At 41.6% G+C, this 21403-nt stretch overlaps 1 protein-coding gene across 3 annotated transcripts in view; it reads left to right on the top strand.

Annotated features, from left to right (window-relative positions):
* The first annotated feature begins 6180 nt into the window (after positions 1-6180).
* The window catches only part of CaMKI (Calcium/calmodulin-dependent protein kinase I), a 1265700-nt gene continuing 1250477 nt past the window's right edge, over positions 6181-21403 (top strand). For all 3 annotated transcript variants that reach the window (XM_067141330.2, XM_067141331.2, XM_067141328.2), the window contains exon 1: positions 6181-6551. In XM_067141330.2, coding sequence (XP_066997431.1) covers positions 6448-6551 — 104 coding nt within the window. In that variant the 5' untranslated portion in view covers positions 6181-6447. The remainder of the gene's footprint in view (positions 6552-21403) is intronic.

Genomic DNA, 21403 nt, shown 5'->3' with positions numbered 1-21403 from the left:
CCTGTCCGATTGATGCTACAGGAACGGAACTCATCTTGAGATGATCCTGCGATGAGTTGTTATCATCATAGAAATATGGGACCAATTGATCTTCTGTACGTTCTTCTATGAATATTTTATCCTTAACGTCTACAGAATACTGTGTTGCCCTGGCTCCACCAACTGTGATTTCGTTTCTTCTTTCAAATGCGTCCTTTTTGATAAAAGTTCACAATTTTCGAATGTTGTATTTGCTCTTTCTTCGAGCCAGACCGGTTCCTCCTTAATCACTATTATCTAGTCCTTTCCACATAGTAATTGAATTACTGGCCTGAGCTGGATAATCGAATTATTTCCACTGATTTTCTGTGTCAAGTACGAAAAAACGAAGAAATACTGCAAAAATCTTATTTTTCTTTTTCCAATCTGCTTTACGTCGCACTGACACAGATAGGTCTTATGGCGACGAAAAGTATTCTAGGTCATCTGAAGTTCTAGTAATCAAGTTTAACTATTCAATAGTACAGAAAACGTTCACGGTTTATGCTGAATCCCTTCGTCTAGAGCCAAGCAGAGCCAATTATTTACTGTATAACGATACGGGCGTTCTCCAGTATGGGTTAGCAGCAGCAATTTAGCTTCCTTCTTGTTTTAGTGTATTTTGGCAAACATCGCATGAATACCCCGGATCCTGAGTTAATATAGGTTTCGCTGTTTCACTGGCTGGTTTGCCATTCGTTCTAGACCTGGTAAGAAACTCGAAATACTTGGGACTCTAAACAACTTGTACGTTTCCCCACACTATCTGTATACCGGTACTGCTGTTTTCCAACATGACTTAACAAATTGCATTACAGTGTACTTCTTGTTTGAACGACTTGCAACAATCCTCACATTGATGTACCAGACCTCTCGTCCACATCGGTTTCGGTGGTCAGGTGGTTGATTTGCAACTCACTCTTCAAACAGGTTAGGAACTCCTCAGTGCTTGGGACATTCCTGTCCATTCCTGTCCATTCCTGATTAATTAATTAAATAAACCACAGTCCCAGCATTTATCCTTTTACCTTGTGTGAATATGTGAAACCTAGGGGCTGCCTGGCCGGGGCGGTAAAGGCGTGCTCGGTTCGCCCGGAAGGACGTGGGTTCGAATCCCCGTCAGGAAGTCGTAAAATTTAAGAAACGAGATTTCCACTTCCGGAGGTGCATATGGCCCTGATGTTCACTCAGCCTACACCAAAAAAGAGTACCAGGTTAATTTCTGGGGGCAAAGGTGGCCGGGCGTAGAGCTAACCACTCTACCCCATCACGTGCCGAGGTTAACAATGGTTGGAGCCTTTACCTTCCACTCCTCCAAGGGCCTTCATGGCCTGTACGGAGGTGACTTTGCTTTGCTTTTGCTTTTTTGAATATCTGAAACCACGGAAAGACTACTTGAAGGTTGCCAACAGTGGAGTTCGAACCCACTATCTCCTCAATACAACCTGACAGCTAGATGACCCAAACCGCGTAGCCACTCGCTTGGTTTTAACGAGTTCCGTCAACGATACAAATGTAAAGTATAAAATTGATAAAAAGCAGAAATTCAAATTCATTTTTAAATTTTGATTTAAGCTACCGTATCCTGAATTTGTAGATTTTGTAAATGACGACAACAATCCTGGATGCGGCTCCCAGCAAGAAAAAAAGAAAAGAAGTACGAATGTAAGAGAAAGAGGTGGATTCAAAAGAAAGAGAATAGACATTAGCAGTGACGAATTGCACTCTCATTTCGTAAATATCGATAATTTCCTGTCCATTCCATAATACGAGAATACCCACTAAATAAAATGCTGCCACACGACATTATCATAGAATATTTAAGTAAATATATTCGCTAAACCATTAGGTCTTGTTTCACTACGCGAAATAATTGCCTTGTTTACCTTTCATGGTGCCACTACCAACACTGGCTTAGATTTCAAACACTGCCACATTACACCAGCCGTAATCAAGTAAGTTACGTATCATCTTACGGAAAGTTGACACTCACTTCACCCAACAATCACAAAACATCTTGCGAATTTGCAGTATTTCGGCCATAAACAACGTACATATGGGAGCACTCCGTGCCTCATATCTTACACAACCGCCATCTTCATTTTAAATCCCGTGTGTGTTTTGTCTTTCATACGCATTTTATAGTTAGTTAATAGCACTAACAATAAATTACAGGGCACAAAGATTGACATTTCAACTTTTAATACCCTCATGTGACCGAAAGTGAAATTCTTTATTACTGTCATTTTAATCGTGCCATCTTACAAGGTATCCAGAGTCAAATGAATGAAATGTACCATTTTCTCTAAATTATCGGTGACTTTATTACGTCACATCGACCTCTTGCTCTTACATTCTCTTACATTCGTAATTATTTTCATTTTTTTTCTTTTTTGCTGGGAGCCGCATCCAAGATTGTTCATCGTCATTAACAAAATCTACAAATTCAGGATGGCTTAAATAAAAATTTAAAAATGAATTTGAATTTCTGCTTTTTTATCAATTTTATAATTTACATTTGGCTCGCTGACGGAACTCGTTAAAACAGAGCGAGTGCCTACGCGGTTTGAGTCATCTAGCTGTCAGGTTGTATTGAGGAGATAGTGGGTTCGAACTTCACTGTCGGCAGTCCTCAAGAAGTCTTTCCGTGGTTTCACATATTCACAAAAAGTAATTGGATAAATGCTGGGACTGTACATTAATTAAGCCCACGGTCGCTTCCATCATAATCCTAGCCCTTCCTATCCTACTGTCGTCATAGAACCCCTTTGTGCCAATGCGACGTAAAACAAATACTAAAAAAAAACTCGTTAAATCTACTAACATCCATTATCTATGAAAATCTGCAGCCCGCTTCCAGTAATTGCCAGGGTCAGGAATGGAATGAATGAACCCCCCCCTTCTAGCAGCGAGGATAAGAACCGTACCGGCTGCCGAAGCCTGTCGTACTCCTCTGGGCCATGATAAAGACCATCAGATGGAATTAAATGATATTGGAGAGTGTTACTGGAATGAAAGATGACAGCATCCCTCATATATATCATTTCAGTAGTATAGACAACTTTTGCAACGCTCACCAGTAACCGATCGTGACATTTGTGCATTCAAAACAAAGAGAATAGACATTAGCAGTGACGAATTCCACTCTCATTTCATAAATATAGATAAATTCTTTTTAAAATGAGTTTAAAAAATTGTACGAACTGTGCGATTTGCAAATACTGTTGCTGTAGGAAAATACGCACCATTATTGCTGTCCACTTCACATTTTGGCCACTGGGAAGCCTGTTTTATGCCATTATAATATGCTGTAATTATCAGTTAAGAAAAGAATGATAGTAAAACCAAAAATTACTTCCGGAATATTCTTCTTCTTCTCCTTTATCTGTTTACCCTCCAGGGTCGGTTTTTCCCTCGGACTCAGCGAGGGACCCCACCTCTACCGCCTCACGGGCATTTTCCTGGAGCTTCAGACTCTGGGCCGGGATGAAACTGGGGAGGATGACCAGTACCTCGCCCAGGCGGCCTCACCTGCTATGCTGAACAGGGGCCTTGCGGGGGTGTGGGAAGATTTGAAGGAATAGACAAGGAAGAGGGAAGGAAGCGGTCGTGGCCTGAAGTTAGGTACCACCCCGGCATTTGCCTGAAGGAGAAGTGGGAAACCGCAGAAAACCACTTCGGGGATGCCTGAGGAGGGAATCGACCCCCCCCCCCCTCTACTCAGTTGACCTCCCGAGGCTGAGTGGACCTCGTTCTAGCCCTCGTACCAATTATCAAATTTCGTGGCAGAGCCGGGAATCGAACCCGGACCTCTGGGGGTGGCAGTTAATCACGCTAACCACTACTCCACAGTCCGGCTCGTTGGCTGAATGGTCAGCGTACTGGCCTTCGGTTCAGAGGGTCCCGGATTCGATTCCAGGCCGGGTCGGGGATTTTAACCTTAATTGGTTAATTCCAATGTCCCGGGGGCTGGGTGTTTGTGCTGTCCCCAACATCCCTGCAACTCACACACCACAATAACACGCAGTTATCTACATATGGCAGATGCCGCCCACCCCCATCGGAGGGTCTGCCTTACAAGGGCTGCACTCGGCTAGAAATAGCCACACGAAATTATTAACTACTCCACAGAGTCGGACTACTTCCAACTTACGAATAAGATATCCTGAGTCCACCCAGATTTCACTCCCTTAAAACAAAGTCAGTCTGAAAATAGACCGATGAAAAAGTAAATTCGTCCGGGAACTCGCTTCTGTCTTACAGAATACCGTTAACCGCAAATGCGAGCTCACTGCATTGGCTTTGCCACACTTTGATAGAATTTCATCTAGTATGTAAAAAAATAATGATCGCCTCTGTGATGTAGTGGTTAGTGTGATTAGCCGCCACCCCCGGAGGCCCGGGTTCGATTCCCGGCTCTGCCACAAAATTTGAAAAGTGGTACGAGGGCTGGAACGGGGTCCACTCAGCCTCGGGAGGTCAGCTGAGTAGAGGGGGTTCGATTCCCACCTGAGCCATCCCCGAAGTGGTTTTCTGCGGTTTCCCAATTCTCCTCCAGGCAAATGCCGGAATGGTACCTAACTTAAGGCCACGGCCGCTTCCTTCCCTCTTCCTTGTCTATCCCTTCCAATCTTCCTCCAAGGCCCCTGTTCAGCATAGCAGGTGAGGCCACCTGGGTTAGGTACTGGTCATCCTCTCCAGCTGTATCCCCCGACCCAATGTCTCACGCTCCAGGACACTGCCCTTGAGGCGGTAGAGGTGGGATCCCCCGCTAAGTCCGAGGGAAAAACCAACCCTAGAGGGTAAGCAGATTAAGAAAGAATGATGAAATGAAATGGCGTATGGCTTTTAGTGCCGGGAGTGTCCGAGGACATGTTCGGCTCGCCAGGTGCAGGTCTTTCGATCTGACGCGGCATGATGAGGATGAAATGATGATGAAGACGACACATACACCCAGCCCCCGTGGCAGAGAAATTAACCAATGGTGGTTAAAGTTCCCTACCCTGCCTGGAATCGAACCCAGGACCCCTGTAACCAAAGGCCAACACGCTAACCATTTAGCCATGGAAGAAAGAAAGATATATAAAATAATAATAGTAATAATAATAATGATGATGATAATAATAATAATAGGTTTCGCGGTCTAGAGAGCCAAGAATAACCACACGACACCTCGTAATCTGCAGGCCTTCGGGATGAGCAGCGGTCGCTTGGTAGGCCAAGGCCTTTCGGGGCTGTTGCGCCATGGCGGGGGTTAGGGTTATTAACTGGTTTACGTTCCACAGACTAAATATTTATGGTATTCAGAGACGCCAAAGTGCTGGAATTTCATCCCACAAGAGTTCTTTTACGTGCCAGTAATTCTACCGACACGAGACTGATGTACCTGAGCATCTTCAAATACGACCGGATTCATCCAGGATAGAACCTGCCAAGTTGGACCCAGAAGGCCAGTGGTCCAGTGGTCTATGGCCTGAGCTCCATAGCCCGGCAAGGACTTGAAAGTTATTATTATTATTACCAATTAATAGCGTATGGCTTGTAGTGTCGCGTGTGTTCGAGGATATGCTTGGCTCGTCAGTTCTGTAGCCGCTTTTCGCGCTACTCCCCATGGCGCTGAGTTGGGTATTGTCTGTGGGTGTGACTGTAATTGTACGACCTAGGAAGTGGAAGGTGGCCTTAAGTTACTATCCCGGCATTTACCTGGAGCTGAAATGGAAAACCACGGAAATTCATGTCCGACGGGGGATTCGAACCCACGTGTCTCGTCAGTACAGCCGTAACTGGCGGTGCCGCAAACACACTGGGCTAACCTGTTCGGTAAGCCCGCACACCCCAGAGTAGTTGTAATAGACTCGCACTAAGTACGCAGGGCTGATTATCACGATGGTTAAGCCCATTATATGAAGCAACAACTACTAGCTCTTCGCTCAGACCTTAAGCTCATGATCATGATCTCTGAGCCCGTGTTAGTGTGATAACATACAAGCAACGATGTCGTAGGCAAAGAGGACTCAACACAGTACAGCAACTAATCTGTTAGGAGTGAACTGCTAGTACACGATTTGCTCAGCAGATGGCGCGGCTGTGTCCAAAGTGCTGTTATTGACGTCATGTGCCATCGGGTGGCTTCGCTTTGACTGTTCAGTCTACCAGCGTTCCTCCAGCATTCGAACGTAGTCTAGTCGTGTGTCTTGCTGTCCTGCCGGAGAGGTTGCGAGGCGAACGCGCTGTGAGAGGCCTAGAACGATGTGTATTATTCAATATTGTGTCGAAAGACAAGAGGCCCAGTAGAACACTCACACTAAAAGTTGATCTTAGAAATATTTTTTAATTTGGCTCTCTTTAGCTTGCAGTTTCGTTGAACTGACGGATACAGTTTGAAAACCCAGTTATTTCCGTTGATTGTAATAACATTTTAGTGTCAAAATGCCACTGTTTGGAAAGAAAGACCCTTCCAAAAAAACTAAGAAGGAGACAGAAAAACTTCCCAGCGTAGAGGACAAGTACATTCTGAAGGAACTTCTAGGAACGTGAGTATTACTCTGTCTACCTTCCTGTGTCAAAGCTATTTTGATTGACAGTTTGTTGACATAGAATAATCAATTACTGTAATATTTAATTAATTGTGTTTAGAGGTAGTTCCAAACTATGTTAAAAGTTTTATGGTGTAAGAGTTCGAATACTCCTCATTTAATAAGAAGGAAATACATGAACATTTTGATGTGTGGAGGTCAAATGATGACGAAATATGTAGTCCGTTCCGCGAAACTTGTATTGCCTTGTAAGACTTTACTTCGGAAATAAAAAATTGCTGCTGTGACTTCCAGCAAACAATAATTATCGACAACTTCTGTATTACAATTCCGTTAACTTTCTGTGAGGTTACTTTTACTTGTAGGCTACTGCAACGCCCATTTTACGATTGTGATGTCATGTTCCTGTCAGTACGGTACATTCAGGTGGCTTGATTATTTGTTTCTATACTCAACAAGTGGAGGGAATTTCACTCGTAAATAAGACGACAGTATGCCATACGTGGCCCGAAGAGTTTAGGTAAAAGTTGTTTGTAGGCTAAATACTGCAACGCTCACGTGCATGGCATTTCGAAATGCAGGTCACGTCCTTCATTCATGATTTTATTCCAGAATGAATTAGTTCATGTTGTAAGATTTACTAATCTCCAAAATTATCCATCGTTATCTTTTCTAGTGCCAGAAGGAACATTACAACACTGTCTCTTATTTTGACGGCGTAAGCAGTAAGTTTTGAACTATGTACCCACATTCATAGTATTGTTTATCTCAAAAAGAATCTCTGTTTTTATATATTGTATGATACAAGGTCGTATTTGATAATGAACAGTCAGAGATCGCTCTAAAGCGTATCTTCGCATGGCATGCTGCTTTATTTTCCATTTGAGTGGCTTCTTATAATTTCCGCCGAGGCTAGCTGCATGTTTACTAGAAGTTGAAACATGTGTCAGTTCGATTTTCTCATTTTAATCCTGAATACAGTGAAATCGAGGCGTTCTTTTTATAGGATTTGGAAACTGTTTACCTATTTATGGGGTTTGATTTACAGTGAGGAGGGATTTCCTCTTTTTGGAGGAAGAATAATAGCAAATGAAGGGAGAACTTCATTCAGATACAATTCATCTCGTAGGAGCAAACTGTCATGCGTTTTATTAATAAAATATAATGAGCTCACAATGATAAATTCTGAAGCTAATTATTTAGGATCGTCACATGTAATGAAATCCGCAGGGAAATTAATTATGCATCAAATGCAGTACCGGCTAACATAATTACGTGTTCAGACATACAGTACAACTAACTCTTGCGAAAAGTTTCAAACTACATCTATATGTTTACCTGTCTATCCGTCCAATCAAGTTGATAAATTTCCAGATTAGAATTACAGTCATACATTTCAGTGATATTAGGATAAGTGGAATTAAGACTGTGAAAGGTCGAAACTAAAATGTACACTTAACCACCCAAATATTGGCCGGCAAAGAAAATTAATTTGATACATTTTCGAAATGTGAGGATATGCGTAAACTGTGGATAATATGGTCGAAGACCACAGATTTGACTAACGCTATTAATTTTACATGTAAATAATTAGTTATATAAAAAATAGATAATTTTGAAACCAGTCTACAAGAAATTTCACGGAATCCTACCACCTGAACAATGTTTATTCTGTTTCAAACAAGAGGATTTGAAAGAAAGTCATATTCTGCGACTGCCAATTTTTGTGCGGTTGAGTGTACTTGGGTGGTAGAGAGGTGACATTTTAATAAGCTATCAGTACACAGTGTATTTGAATTAAGTTCGGAATTTTTCAGAGGTGGTTGGTGATGTTATCTCTTCGAAAATATCGGAATGTTTCTCAAATTGAGCAATAATTGTAGAAAAGGTTGTGTTTTAAGTTACTTCAGGAACTTCAAATTACGTTCAAAGTTACCCTTCTTCCTGAAATTAAAGAATGTAAATAACTAATGAAGTAACCTCCCTTGGAGTTCTTGATAAAAATTGTTTTTCTTTCTTCTGAAAGCAAAAAATGTCGATACTACATTATCGGCATCTTCATGCGTCAGTTTCTTCCTTCATTTCTTAAAAATATTTAACTTCACCAAGAGCATCATGTTGGACCTTTTCTATTTAAATTCTCTGCAGTGGCACAATGAAAAGTCAACCTTTTGAGCCCAAGCTAGAGGGTTCGATCCCGTCTGTCCGGTGGTATTTCAAAATGCTCATATACGACTTGTGATAGTAGATTTACCGGTACGTTAATGAACTCCTGTAGCACAAAATTCTGGCACCTCTGTATCTCCTAAACCCGGATTGGCGTAATTCCGGGGTGGCAAGTGTGTAGCAGTTGTCCCCCCATTATTTCGAAGGAAGCAAAATTTTCGTAATATCACAGATATAGAAATAAATCATTTACAAGTGAAACCTACGTTTTCGTTACTGTTTAATTTATCTCAATTAAACAAAAATGACCGTTGCAAAATTGTATAGTCTACCAATACGATCGTGATAGAAATAATTATTATAGTTCATTTTTACCTTCCCTCCTCAATTGTAATATATAATATATATATAATATATAATAAGAATTTTGTCTGTACATTGATCAGAATTTTAAAAGAATGGTATTTCTGTATCGGTCATGTCCATAGTAACAAGGAAATGCACTTTTTACTTTTCCGTAATTTCTGTCTGTCTGTCTGTCTGTCTGTATCTACACACATCACTAGAAAACGGCTGAAGAGAATTTAATGAAAATTGGTATGTAAAGTCGGAGGATGAGCCGTTACAATCTAGGCTATAAATCATTTTACTCACGGTGAGTAAAATGGTAGTTTAGGGGAAGGCCCAAAATTTAATTCTCAAATATTTATTTTATTAGTGGTCTATCGATAAATACTACATAACGAAAGTTATATATAATTAAAATTTCCGATCATTTATGTCATACATTGTTACCGTACCGGCTTCGATGACACAGATATTCATGAATTTGTATTTTTGTTGCCAAGTCCATATCAACGCCGAGCCACGAGAAAATGGGTTAACAGAATTTAATGAAAATCGGTATATGGAGTCGGGGAATAAGAAACTACAGTCTAAGCTATAAACAATTTTATTCACCCTGGATGAAATGGTAGTTTAGGGGAAGGCGCTTAAAATTTTATTTTTAAATACCCATGTTACTGGTCCTACCGAAAAGTTAGAGAATACAATTTCCGATCATTTATGATTTATTCACTTTTACCGTACCGACTGTGATAAGAGTGGCATTTCAGAGTCGGAGGAAAACTAAATGTGGAGGCCTAAAATACTGAAAGTGCATAACAAAGATCAACAATAACATTACATTGACCATTGTTTGTTGTGATGTTCTTTGTATCTTATGCTGCTGCTCAACTCAAATAGATGGGATTACTGCTGCGTTACGAGTATAACAGCCTGACTGAATATTGTCGGAAAATAGCTAGGGAGTTCGAAAACTTTCTTCCCTAGCATGCCATTCCTCTGCTTCATATATTTTCTGATACTGCCGGTACGTTACTGACTGGTTCATCATAGTATTCCAGCTATTCGATCCTTACTCTGACGCACTGTTTTGAATGAGCAGTGTGCACACTTAAGGCAGACGCTCACTTAGTAGTAGTAGTATGACCTGGTCTACGATTACAATTTAGAACTAATCCAAATTATAGCACCACAATTCACGAAATAATTCAAAATTCAACCCTGAAAAGAACTGAGGGTTTCTCCTCTGGCTCAGAGAAAAAATTTGTCTCTCAAGTCAGATAGATTTTTCCGCCGCCGCGTAGTGAACTGAGATTTTCCGACTCATCGGGTACTCCTATTGAACAGATTAGTAACAGGGCATAGTTTTTGCCGCGGGAGTCTCCACTATTCCACACCCCGACCCGGCCGAAGTTAAGACGAAGTGTGTTCATGGATCACGGCTCTCTGCGGCTTGGTCATTCCAGCTCTGGAACTTTGGGCTGTTAGGTCGGCAGCATAGTACTGTTCGTTAAAAGTTAGAAAATGTGTGGTTTTCATTTGATCGAGTATTTCATATAAAAGCATTGCTTTTAATCGCACCATTCATACTGACGTCATTGTAACGGCCTATGTTGATTTCAGTTGGGGAAACTACTAACACAGTCTTTCTGATGATGTAAATAGGCAGGTGGAGAGTGAGTGTCTGTCATTAAAATGAAAACTCTCCAACATGATTGTTACTGATGGTAGGCAAGGGGGCCTACCCTTACAATGAAAATTCCCTAACCCAGTCTTCATATGAGAAAAGACGTTTGGTGACTTCCCCGTCGCGTTTCTAGGGTAACGTTAAGTGCTACGTGATTTAATACAATCTTGCTCACAACGTGTACACTACCTAACCTGGAATACTGTATACAATGTAGAATTCCGTAGCGAAGCACGGGTATATCAGCTAGTGTGTCGTTACGTTCCGAAAAGTGCTGACGGGTGCGCCTAACGCGATGGACTGCGGGCTGTGGCTCTGCGCGACTATCTCGATAATCAGATGTTCAGCTTACCTACCGCTCGCGTATTTTTCGAGCATTGGAGACATTGTTTGGTTTATGTTATAGTGGAGTGTTAAGGATATCTCGTTCATCTGCTGTATTTATATTTAACGGCTGTTCTGATTTGCTGCATTCTTCAATATTCTTAATAGCTAAATGGTACGGAAACTCTCTACTTTACGTTTAATTCGTGCCGGTTTGCTTAATGTTTAATATTTGAAGTCAAAATTCCATCTTTATGTAGAACCATTTTTTTCAGATTTCACTAACGCTATTACGTTTACATGTGCATAAATAGTTATATTAAACATTTTTAGATGATTTTGAAGCCAGTCTAAAAAAAATTTCACGGACTGACTCTTCCAGCAGTAGACAAGAAAATGCTCTATTAAAAAGCATGGATGATTTCAACTTTCTGTTTAATTGCTTTTACTCAGAAGATTTCTAACGTTCTGTGACTATCAAATACCCTACAGTCCAACAGTGTGACCTACGGAGTTGTAAAATCAGTGAACATCAGGATACATGATGTTTTACGATCTTTTAGAACTGAAGAATTTTTACTCAGTATTCTTCAATCGCTGCATGGGGGTAGCAGAGAAATAATGTGGATTCATCGCAGTACAGTTGCCTAGAAAATGCAACATTCCAGCGAAAATTGGCGCTGGGATAAAGCTCTATTTGAGACAGTGCAACAGTACTACAAGGCTACAATGGTGTTCCCTATTAGTGACGTACTTACGTAGGAGGTAGACCAGGCTTCAAGAAAATAAAGTAGATGTTCCCAGCCATTTAAGTCAATTTCTAAATTGAAGCGGAGTAGAGCTAGAAAGAGTAAAATATGTTTGTAAATTTTACACTTTGGACAAGAAACTCCTGTCTGCCTTGCAGTGTTTTTTTTGCAAAATGGAATAATAAAAAAACAAATATATCCAAGAAAGAGCTGTCGTTTTTGTAGAGAAGTACTGGAAAAGTGTTAACTCTCATTTTTGAACTTCCCCATTTGTTTTTTTACAGTTTTATTGAATTCATGTGGGAGGTATTTTTCATGCTTGGAGCGTTTAAAAACATACTGCAGGTTATCCTCTTCGACTGATGTTGACTTTCCAAAAGTAATTAATGACGTTATTTCAAATTGAAAGTGAAGACTTCATTTGTGTAAAAATACGATGTGATTAAATTGTTTTAATTTTTATCCGTGCTGTGTGCTTGATTCTTGCTTTTACGCATAAAATCAGGCAAAGTAACAAATAAATTTGCATTATGTCGACTTTTTAATTCTGTGTAAATGTCCTTTACTTTACAGAGGTTTGGTTATTAAATTAAAGTTATTAACACAGGAATTAAAGTAAGCAAATGTTAAGAATAATGTTGTGGTCGCAAATTGCTCTCAAAAGGGGCTCATGGATCCCCTGGAAATCCCTGTCACACCAATCAAAATGCTGAAATTACGCCCGTTTAAACACGTAAAGGTACTTAATAGGACATAAAACCAATAACATTATTTTAATTCCCCCTGTATACCGTGGCGGCTGTCTACGGAAATGTAAATTACTCCACTTTCTGCGGTATTTATTGGGTTAACGTACCCCGACTTCCCTGTTATAAGCCGGTTCTTTTATGCACGTGGAAGTTCACAAATGTTCATGAAGTTCTTCTTTTGCTTCGTCTTAGGTGTAGATTGGATAGACTGGGAAGAAAGCAGCAGAAGAAATGTGCAGCATCAGCATTTGCCTGACGTGAAAATGGAAAACCACGGAAATCCATCTTCAGGGCTGCCAGCAGGTTGGGTTCGCTTTTTTTTTCCTTTACGTCGCACCGACACAGATAGGTATTACGGCGACGAGGGAACAGGAAAGGCCTAGGAAATGGAAGGAAGCGCCCGTGGCCTTAATTAAGGTACAGACCCAGCTTGTTCCTGGTGTGAAAATGGGAAACCACGATAGTGGGATTCGAACCTACTATCTCCCGGATGCAAGCTCACAGCCGCACGGCCAACTCGCCCGGTGAGAGGAGGACTAGGGGGCTGTGTAGTCAGTTGGTGCTCCTTTACAAGTAGGCTTACAACAATATGGAAGTGATAGTATTATGTATGTTGTCCTTTGCCTAAAGGTTGGTTGGGTCTCCGACAGCACCGTCATCAGCTGTCAGAGATAGTGTAGGTGTAACTGGAGAGGCGTACAAGGGAAGTGTGACGTAGTTTCGCGTTGCTTTCCTCACTGAGCCAGCAGATTCTGTTGCATAACAATCTGCCAAGCTCACTGAAGTATATATACCAGACGACCCTATGAGCGACATTTTCACATCAGTCGTGACAGTTGCTGGCTGCATACTGTATAAGGTTTGGCATTACTAGTATGGTTCATACCCATCCGCTTTTATGTTATCAAATCCAAGAATGATACGGAGACCAGTTTAAGAAAGTAACATGAATGTTTTCTAGCCCGTACCAGCAGACTTATAGCACTGTCAGCTCACTCTTACCAGAAATGCTTCTTGTTAAAAGGGGCCTAACACCTAAGTCATCAGCCCTCTTACCAGAAATGAGCTTGGGCTCGTACGTTCCTATGAGCTTAATTACCATCACTACGACTGAACGAGTTGGCTGCGCGCTTCGGTTCACGTAGCTGTAAGTTTGCATTCGGAAGGTGGCTCAGAAGATAGTTTTCCGTGGTTTCCCATTTTCATACCAGGCCATTGCTAGGGAGTGTACCTTATTTAAGACCAAGTTCGCTTCCTTCCCAATCCTAGCGCTTTCTCATCCTTGCGCCACTGAAAACCTTCCATGTGTTAGTCGGGCGTTAAAACGCTAGAAAAATGTCCCTACCTGATAAACCTCCTCTTTGTTTAAAATGTTCTATATTTTTATTCCTGACTCCTACAATAATAATACGTCATTAAGTGAAAATTCTTCCTTCTATCGAAATTGCATTGAATACAGTTTTTATTTATCTACCAACTCTGGTGAGATCAGTTGAGGAATTATTTAAACTCGTACATACTGATGGTGACGAGAGCCAGTCCTTACCCGAGCTAGAAAATTGCTACCGGGCGAGTTGGCCGTGTGCGAAGAGGCGCGCGGCTGTGAGCTTGCATCCGGGAGATCGTGGGTTCGAATCCCACTGTCGGCAGCCCTGAAGATGGTTTTCCGTGGTTTCTCACTTTCACACCAGGCAAATGTTGTGGCTGTACCGCTTCCTTCCAACTCCTAGACCTATCCCATCGTCGCCGTAAGACCTATATGTGTCGGTGCGACGTAAAGCCCGTAGCAAAAAAAAAATGCTGGTCAGGTTATGGCCCATGAAGCCTACAGTGTCAGTGATTGGATGTGCTTTCACCACCCTAGCAATCACAAATATCGCATGATAACACAGTCTATCATACAGAATTCAAACAATGCAAGCATACACTAATGTAGACCAAAACGTCTTAAGACCTCAAAGTATAATTAAAAAACAACTCGCCGAGCTCAAATTGCTATAGACTTCTCAGTAGCACGCCAGGTGGTTTAGAGACAGTGACGACATCTATTAACTCGAACCACGGGTATTACTTAACAGGCATCGAAGTGAAACTACAGTAGCATTATTTAAACGACTGCTTGCCATCCAAATTATTCAAGGAATATTGAAACAAACTTTCATCAGCTTCATATTTTAAAATTGGATGTGGGTACAAGTTCCGATCAAGTCTACCATATACAGATTTGTGAATCTCTTTGAGTTACTACTACTACTACTACTACTACTACTACTGGTTGTACGTCCATTAAGTACTATTGCGGGTTTCAGAGACTCCAAGCTGCCGGAATTTTATTCCACAGGAATTCTTTAACGTACCAGTAAATTCAGCGAGACGAGGCTGACGTATTTGAGTACCGGTACCTTAAACTACCACACTGAGTCGGGATCGAACCATTTATTTAATTAATTTATTTATTATTTATTTGGTGGAGCCTCCGTGGCTCAGGCGGCAGCGCGCCGGCTTTTCACCGCTGAGTTCCGTGCTTCAAATCCCGGTCACTCCATGTGGACAAAATGGAGGCGGGACAGGTTTTCTCTAGGTACTCCGGTTTTCCCTGTCATAATTCATTCCAGCAACACACTCCAATATCATTTCATTTCATTTGTCATTCATTAATCATTGCCCCAGAGGAGTGCGACAGGCTTCGGCAGCCGGCACAATTCCTCTCCTCGCCGCTAGATGGGGCTTCATTCCATTCCTGACCCGGTCGAATGACTGGAAACAGGCTGTGGATTTTCATTCATTATTTATTTGCAAGCTCTGATATTCAAAACTTCCATAAAAAAAGAACAGTAATTGTGTTATATAAAGTCTAAAAATCATCCAAATACTTCAAAACAGTAAAAAGGTATGTTTTTTCATAAGTGACCCTTTTTCCAATTATCAGATAAAATGGTATCCGATGAAGTGAACATGTGCATACGTACATTAATATTTTACTTGACAGCTGTCTGTGAGCTAAGATGAACGAATTTCGCGTCTTCATGACCCTCTAAGTGTATTTACTGCTGCTACTACTGTAGCATGCTACTTTGAAGTTATTATATCTCGTTTCTTAGTTCTTGCTGTACTTCTGTCGCCATCTACAACGGAGCCTGATTGCCGAATGACATTGTTGCTGGCCTCTCACCAAGGCAGGCACATTTCGAATCCCGCCGGATGGGTATGGGATCTATGAAATGAAGTCTCATTATGGTTCGGATTCAACGTAAAGCTGGAGGCCTCATATCTATTATCACGATATCAATCACGTGGAATTACAAACTTGATCAGCATCTACAGCAGTCTATTAGTCCCATTCGTAACTGAATCCCTTCCATTGACATAAAATGACCCCACCATCTAATCCGAATCATGCAGGCGGATTCGAGTGTTCGTTTGACTTCAGATTTTGCTCTTTGAGAGCACCCTCAGGCCATTGTTTCCATGTGTTCGTCGCAAACATTGTTGCTCCTTTCATGCCTTCGAACATAAAAATAGGTATTCCTAGTGCACTCAGTTATCTCTGCAGGACTAATGTCGACCAGAAAACAGGTCCACTAACTCGCTTCGTTCTTGCAAAATCAAATATATAGGTGCTCCAAAATTAATGCATTAGTCTTAGAATGCTGTTATTATTGCAATGGACCAAAAACCAAACCAAATATCTTGGCGCAGCGGCCTTGAAGGGCCATGGCCTACCAAGTGACCACTGCTGAGCCCGAAAGCCTGCAGATTGAGGTGTTGTATGGTCAGCACGACAAATCCTCTCGGCCGTTATTCTTGGATTTCTATACCGGAGCCATAGCAATGGACCACCAGCCCAAAATGGGAAATACCCGTCTTCTTGTTGATGTCAATTAGTGTGGATTTGTTCCAGTTTTACGGCCGAGTGCCCTTCCCGACGCCAACTCTGTGGAGGGATGTATTCAGTATTGCGTGTTACTTGTGGTGGTTGATAGTGTGAGGTATTATGTGTGGATGAAGACATGTGTATTAAGACGAACATTAACGCCCAATTCGCGATCCTGAGAAATTAATTAATTAATCTCACACTTTTAAAAATCCCCGGCCGAGAATCGAACCTGAGAATCTGAAGCGACTTTGACTATATTCACCCAAGGACCCGGACTAGCATTACTTATCTGTATTTTGTAAATAATTAAAAATACATGTCTATATCTTATTTTCTTTGTTTCGCCGCCGCTTTTCCCGCACCCTGCTGTGGACGTCGTGGGTTCGATTTGTGTCACGCATATAGACTTACCCTGGTATATGGTCGGATGCCCCTCTTGGCACCAACCCTATGTGGAGATACGTTACATTATTCAGCGTTTCTGTAGCGGTTTTCGGTGTTGGTTTGTGCGTAAAGTAAGATGTGTGCATTAAAAAATAGACTCCCATTTCCCGAGTCAGATGAATTAACCAAATGCGGCTGTAATCCCCGGCTCAGCTGGGAATCTAACCTGAGACGAACTCCGAACTGAAGGTCACTATACTAACACATATTAAACATCTGCGGTCTGTACATTAATAAGTTTTAGCAGGTATCTCCTTGCGTGATATGAAGTCTGGCTCTAATGTTGCCAACAGCTTCCTCTATACTTTTTAATCGTGAATTAAAATAACCCATTAAATAGTGTGATAGATCTTCGAAAACTGGAATTTTTTTAACTCAGTGGAGATGTTTTTAATAACGATAGATTGACTAACAACGAGCAGGCTTGTCAATATTATAATCCAAGCGACGGAACCTCCACTATTACGATGGTTTCGAACTAATATACTGGGATATAACTTTACGTTTTGGAAATCATTCGGGCCGATGACCTTAGACGTTAGGCCCCTTTAAACAAGCATCATGGAAATCATTCTTTCAGTGGAGATTTGAATCGTCACCACGTTCATTCGAGTTTACACGCCAGCGTCCGAAACATTTACAGGACAAATGTTGCGAGTTACACGAAATCGAAGGACACTTTATTACATAGAGAGAAGTTGACGAATATTGGTCATTATCCATGAATAAGAAACTCCGAACAGTAAGCGCCATCAGCTGGTTTGTGTCGAGAAGCACATTCTAAAGTGATCGAATTTTGTTTGCTTACTACAGGCGCCGGTGCCTCAATGGCTCAGATGGCAATGCGTCGGCCTCCCACCGCTGGATACCGTGGTTCAAATCCCGGTCCCTCCATGTGAGATTTGTGCTGGACAAAGCGGAGGCGGGACAGGTTTTTCTCCGGGTACTCCGGATTTCTGTCATCTTTCATTCCAGCAACACTCTCCATTATCATTTCATAGCATTTATCAGTCATTAATATCACCTTGGGAGTGGCGACCCCATTGTAATAATAGCCTATATCTGGTTCATTTATTCCATCCCTGAACCGGTCAAAGACTGGAAAGCAGGTTGTAGGTTTTTTCACTACAGGCGCCGAGCGGCAAGATTCTGTGGAGAAGACGGAACTTCATATGAAAATATCCATTTCTGCCCGAGTGTAAAGCTTTGGAAGGGTGTGATGGATATATCGATGTTGTCCGTTTTTCTGAAAATCACAAGTCTCAGTATTAGAATAACTTAAGTTACCCGTTATTTGTCTATCCCTTAGTCCCGTTTCTTGATACAGGGTCGGGTAAGAGGCGACACGAATGTGTTTTTACGGCCGGATGCCCTTCCTGACATCAACCTCAGGTGAGGAGCTAATGAATATAAAATGAATGATGGTGAATGAAATTGGATTAGGAGGTGGAAGTAATCGGCTGTGCTCTATGGACAGGAACTGTCCCGGCATTTACCTGGAAGTGAAAATGGGAAACCACAGAAAACCATTCTCAGGAAGGGCTCGTACCAACTCGTCTTCCGAATGCAGAGCTTGGCTCCATAGCCAGCTGTGTAGTCTCGTTGCTTACGCGCTCGCTTCCTATGCTCAAGGTTGTGGAATTTAATCCCGTTGTCATTTAGGAGATCTAAAATGTGAGAGACTGGGACTGGGAACGATAAAGAACACCTTCTCAAGGCGAAATTCGGCACTCTGGCGTCTCTTAAAACCTACAGTAGAAGAAAGACCGTTAAACACACATTATATGGATTGTAATATCACTCCTGAAAGATGAAAGGTTTTATAAATGATGTCGGCCCTCACTTTGATGGCAGGAGATAAGAGCCAGAGTATCACCAGGTCCATATCGGCAACGTATGGGCTGAGTAAGAATCTGCTCGTCACTGAACACTGTTGGAATGCCATTCATTCCTCTATCAGACCATCAGAGACGTGTTGTACGAAGCTGTTGCGTGAGTGGATGTCTGGCTAGACACACCCATGTCCGTAACGTACAGTAGCTGCGATCGTCGTTACGGATGGCTCATGCCGACATTCCTTGTGCAATAGCAGAGCTGGTTTTTGCCTATACTGCTAATAATAAGAGTTGGCGTCTGACATTTCTTAGAGGGAGGTCCGTTTATTGCCTGCCGAGGCGGGATAAAAGGAGTGGCTGTGTGGTTGCCATGGAAACGAGGGTGGGGCGACTGCGGTTGCCATGGAGATAAAACTTCAGGGCAGCTCGTCTTGCTGGGAGTTGCCAAACCTGTCACTGTCACTGATAAGAACCTGATTGTTTGTATAAGAGTGATCGCAAATGGGACGACACCGCCTGGCCAGGTAGTCTACAACAGATCACAGCGGTCAGAATGAAGGAGGGAATAAGTGAGCCGGAAGCGAGGGGTAAGAGCATGTAGAAAGGAATGCTGGAATGTGGCAACATCGTGAAATGGCACGTGCAGTGCTCCTCCCTCCAACCTTACCTGTCAGACGCCAACTTTAGTTAAGTCTAGTATAGCATATATAGTCAACGGTGACTGTTATCTCGAGCATGTTTAGGATACGGTGTAAAGTACATTTGCTACACATTTTGCAATCGTATACAGGTACAGTTAACATCTGCATCCAACGAGCTCGGTTATGTTCTGAAATTTACCGTCTGCGTGGCGTAATTGGTTAGATGTTCATCTTCAGTGCTCAAGGTTGGCACTCAAGAGTATTAAAGTAGGAAAGACTCGTGTTATTAGATTCGCTTTTGAAATGGAGTACTGGTAACGACCTCTCTAAGCTGGAATGTGTCGCTGATTTAATAGAGAAAACTTGTCAGAAGTTAAACAGCTGTGTATAATTTCGTAGTTGTGGAGAAAATTCGTGGAATCGTTCTGTTGCTATTATGCATCCAGAATTACGTGTACTACGGGCTCTTATGGGATTTTAAATTTAGCGGACTTCCCCAGGACTGATTACTTCGAAGTCTTTAATATTTGATTTTCGCTGTCTTATGTAGCCTATAGGTTAATGATCATGGGTGAAGAGTACATGATCCTCGGCATTCATTTAGTGATATGTAATTCATACATTCTCAATATGCAATATTAATATCACAGAGTCGGAAGGAAACTGAATGTGAATGCCTTTTGTAATTTACCTGACAAGTGTCCGCGCGCTGGATGGAACAGCACCGTGCGCTGTAATACGTGGCTTACGGCTCCACTGACGGCACAAGCAGGGTTGCCACCTTTAGTACTTGCGTACTAGATCTAGTACTTCATGGACATTTTTAGGACGTTAGTTCTTTTTATGGAAATCTAGTATTTTTTTACGGACGTAGAGTAGAAGCTTTTCTACTGCAGCAGAAGGACAAGAAAGAAATTGATAAGAAGTTTGAAAGCCTATCTTTTCATGTTGAATTCTGCGAAGAGTTTTAAGAGGATTGATTTTGTGATCCTATTTGAAAAACCTGTCCATGTCGAACCCAGAAAATTACAAAAGAGATGGCAGTTTCGTCAGTACAATCCCATTAGCTGTATATTTCCCTAATGTAATTACAGAAAGTGTTCATGAAGTTAGATACAAAATGGTGGTTGGCCAAATCCGTTGAAATATAAAAGGTTCTCAGTCTGTCGAACACACAAGCTCAATATTACACGATAACATACCTGTAAAAACGCACACTAATAAACAGTATTTATATTAAACTTGCGTGTTCAACAGACTGAAAAGTTTTAAAGTTACATTTAACTGAGTCGACAGTGGAAAGTTCCTTCTTAACAAACAGAATTCCACAGAATCGCTGAAAGAAAACTAAGAATTTATGAAATTTTGGAACTTTGCTTTTGAAATAAAAAATCCTGTAGGCGACTACATCTTTCCAAATTTGACGAATTTTTGAATGTTACCACATTTTTCTGCTGCAACAGAAAGTTTTTCTGCTGTTACTTATAGCCTAGATAAGACCAAATTGAGAAACAAACTCGAATCCTGTGTGTTGAATGGGCTCCTTCTAACAAAGGAGAAACTAAAACATTAATCTGCCCAAAATTTTCACATTTCAGAACAGTTTATTGCTTTGACAATGTTTCCCAAGGATTAAGAGAAGAGTAAAATGTGAAATGTATGTGAATATATTTTAAAAGAAGTGTATGAAGACAAAAGGCGCGCGTGTGTGGTGCGAATGTTGAACTGAAATGCGTAAGAATATTTATAGTGTTCGTATTCTAAACACAAATAAATGACTAAAAACTCGCACTCAGCTTGGAACTGGAAGTTTTACGATGGTGGTGATTGAAACTGCAACATTGCTCCTTCCCATAATAGATATCAAAACCACTAAGTTCTGATTATTACAAATTTCTCATATAATAAATGTGGTCCGCCTCTGTGGTGTAGTGGTTAGCGTGATTAGCTGCCACCCCCGGAGGTCCGGGTTCGATTCCCGGCTCTGCCACGAAATTTGAAAAGTGGTACGAGGGCTGGAACGGGGTCCACT

The sequence above is a fragment of the Anabrus simplex genome, chromosome 2 (genome assembly GCF_040414725.1).
Source record: "Anabrus simplex isolate iqAnaSimp1 chromosome 2, ASM4041472v1, whole genome shotgun sequence".
Lineage (NCBI taxonomy): Eukaryota > Metazoa > Arthropoda > Insecta > Orthoptera > Tettigoniidae > Anabrus > Anabrus simplex.
Note: the sequence above shows the minus strand (reverse complement) of the source record. Positions and strands in the feature narration are given on the sequence as shown.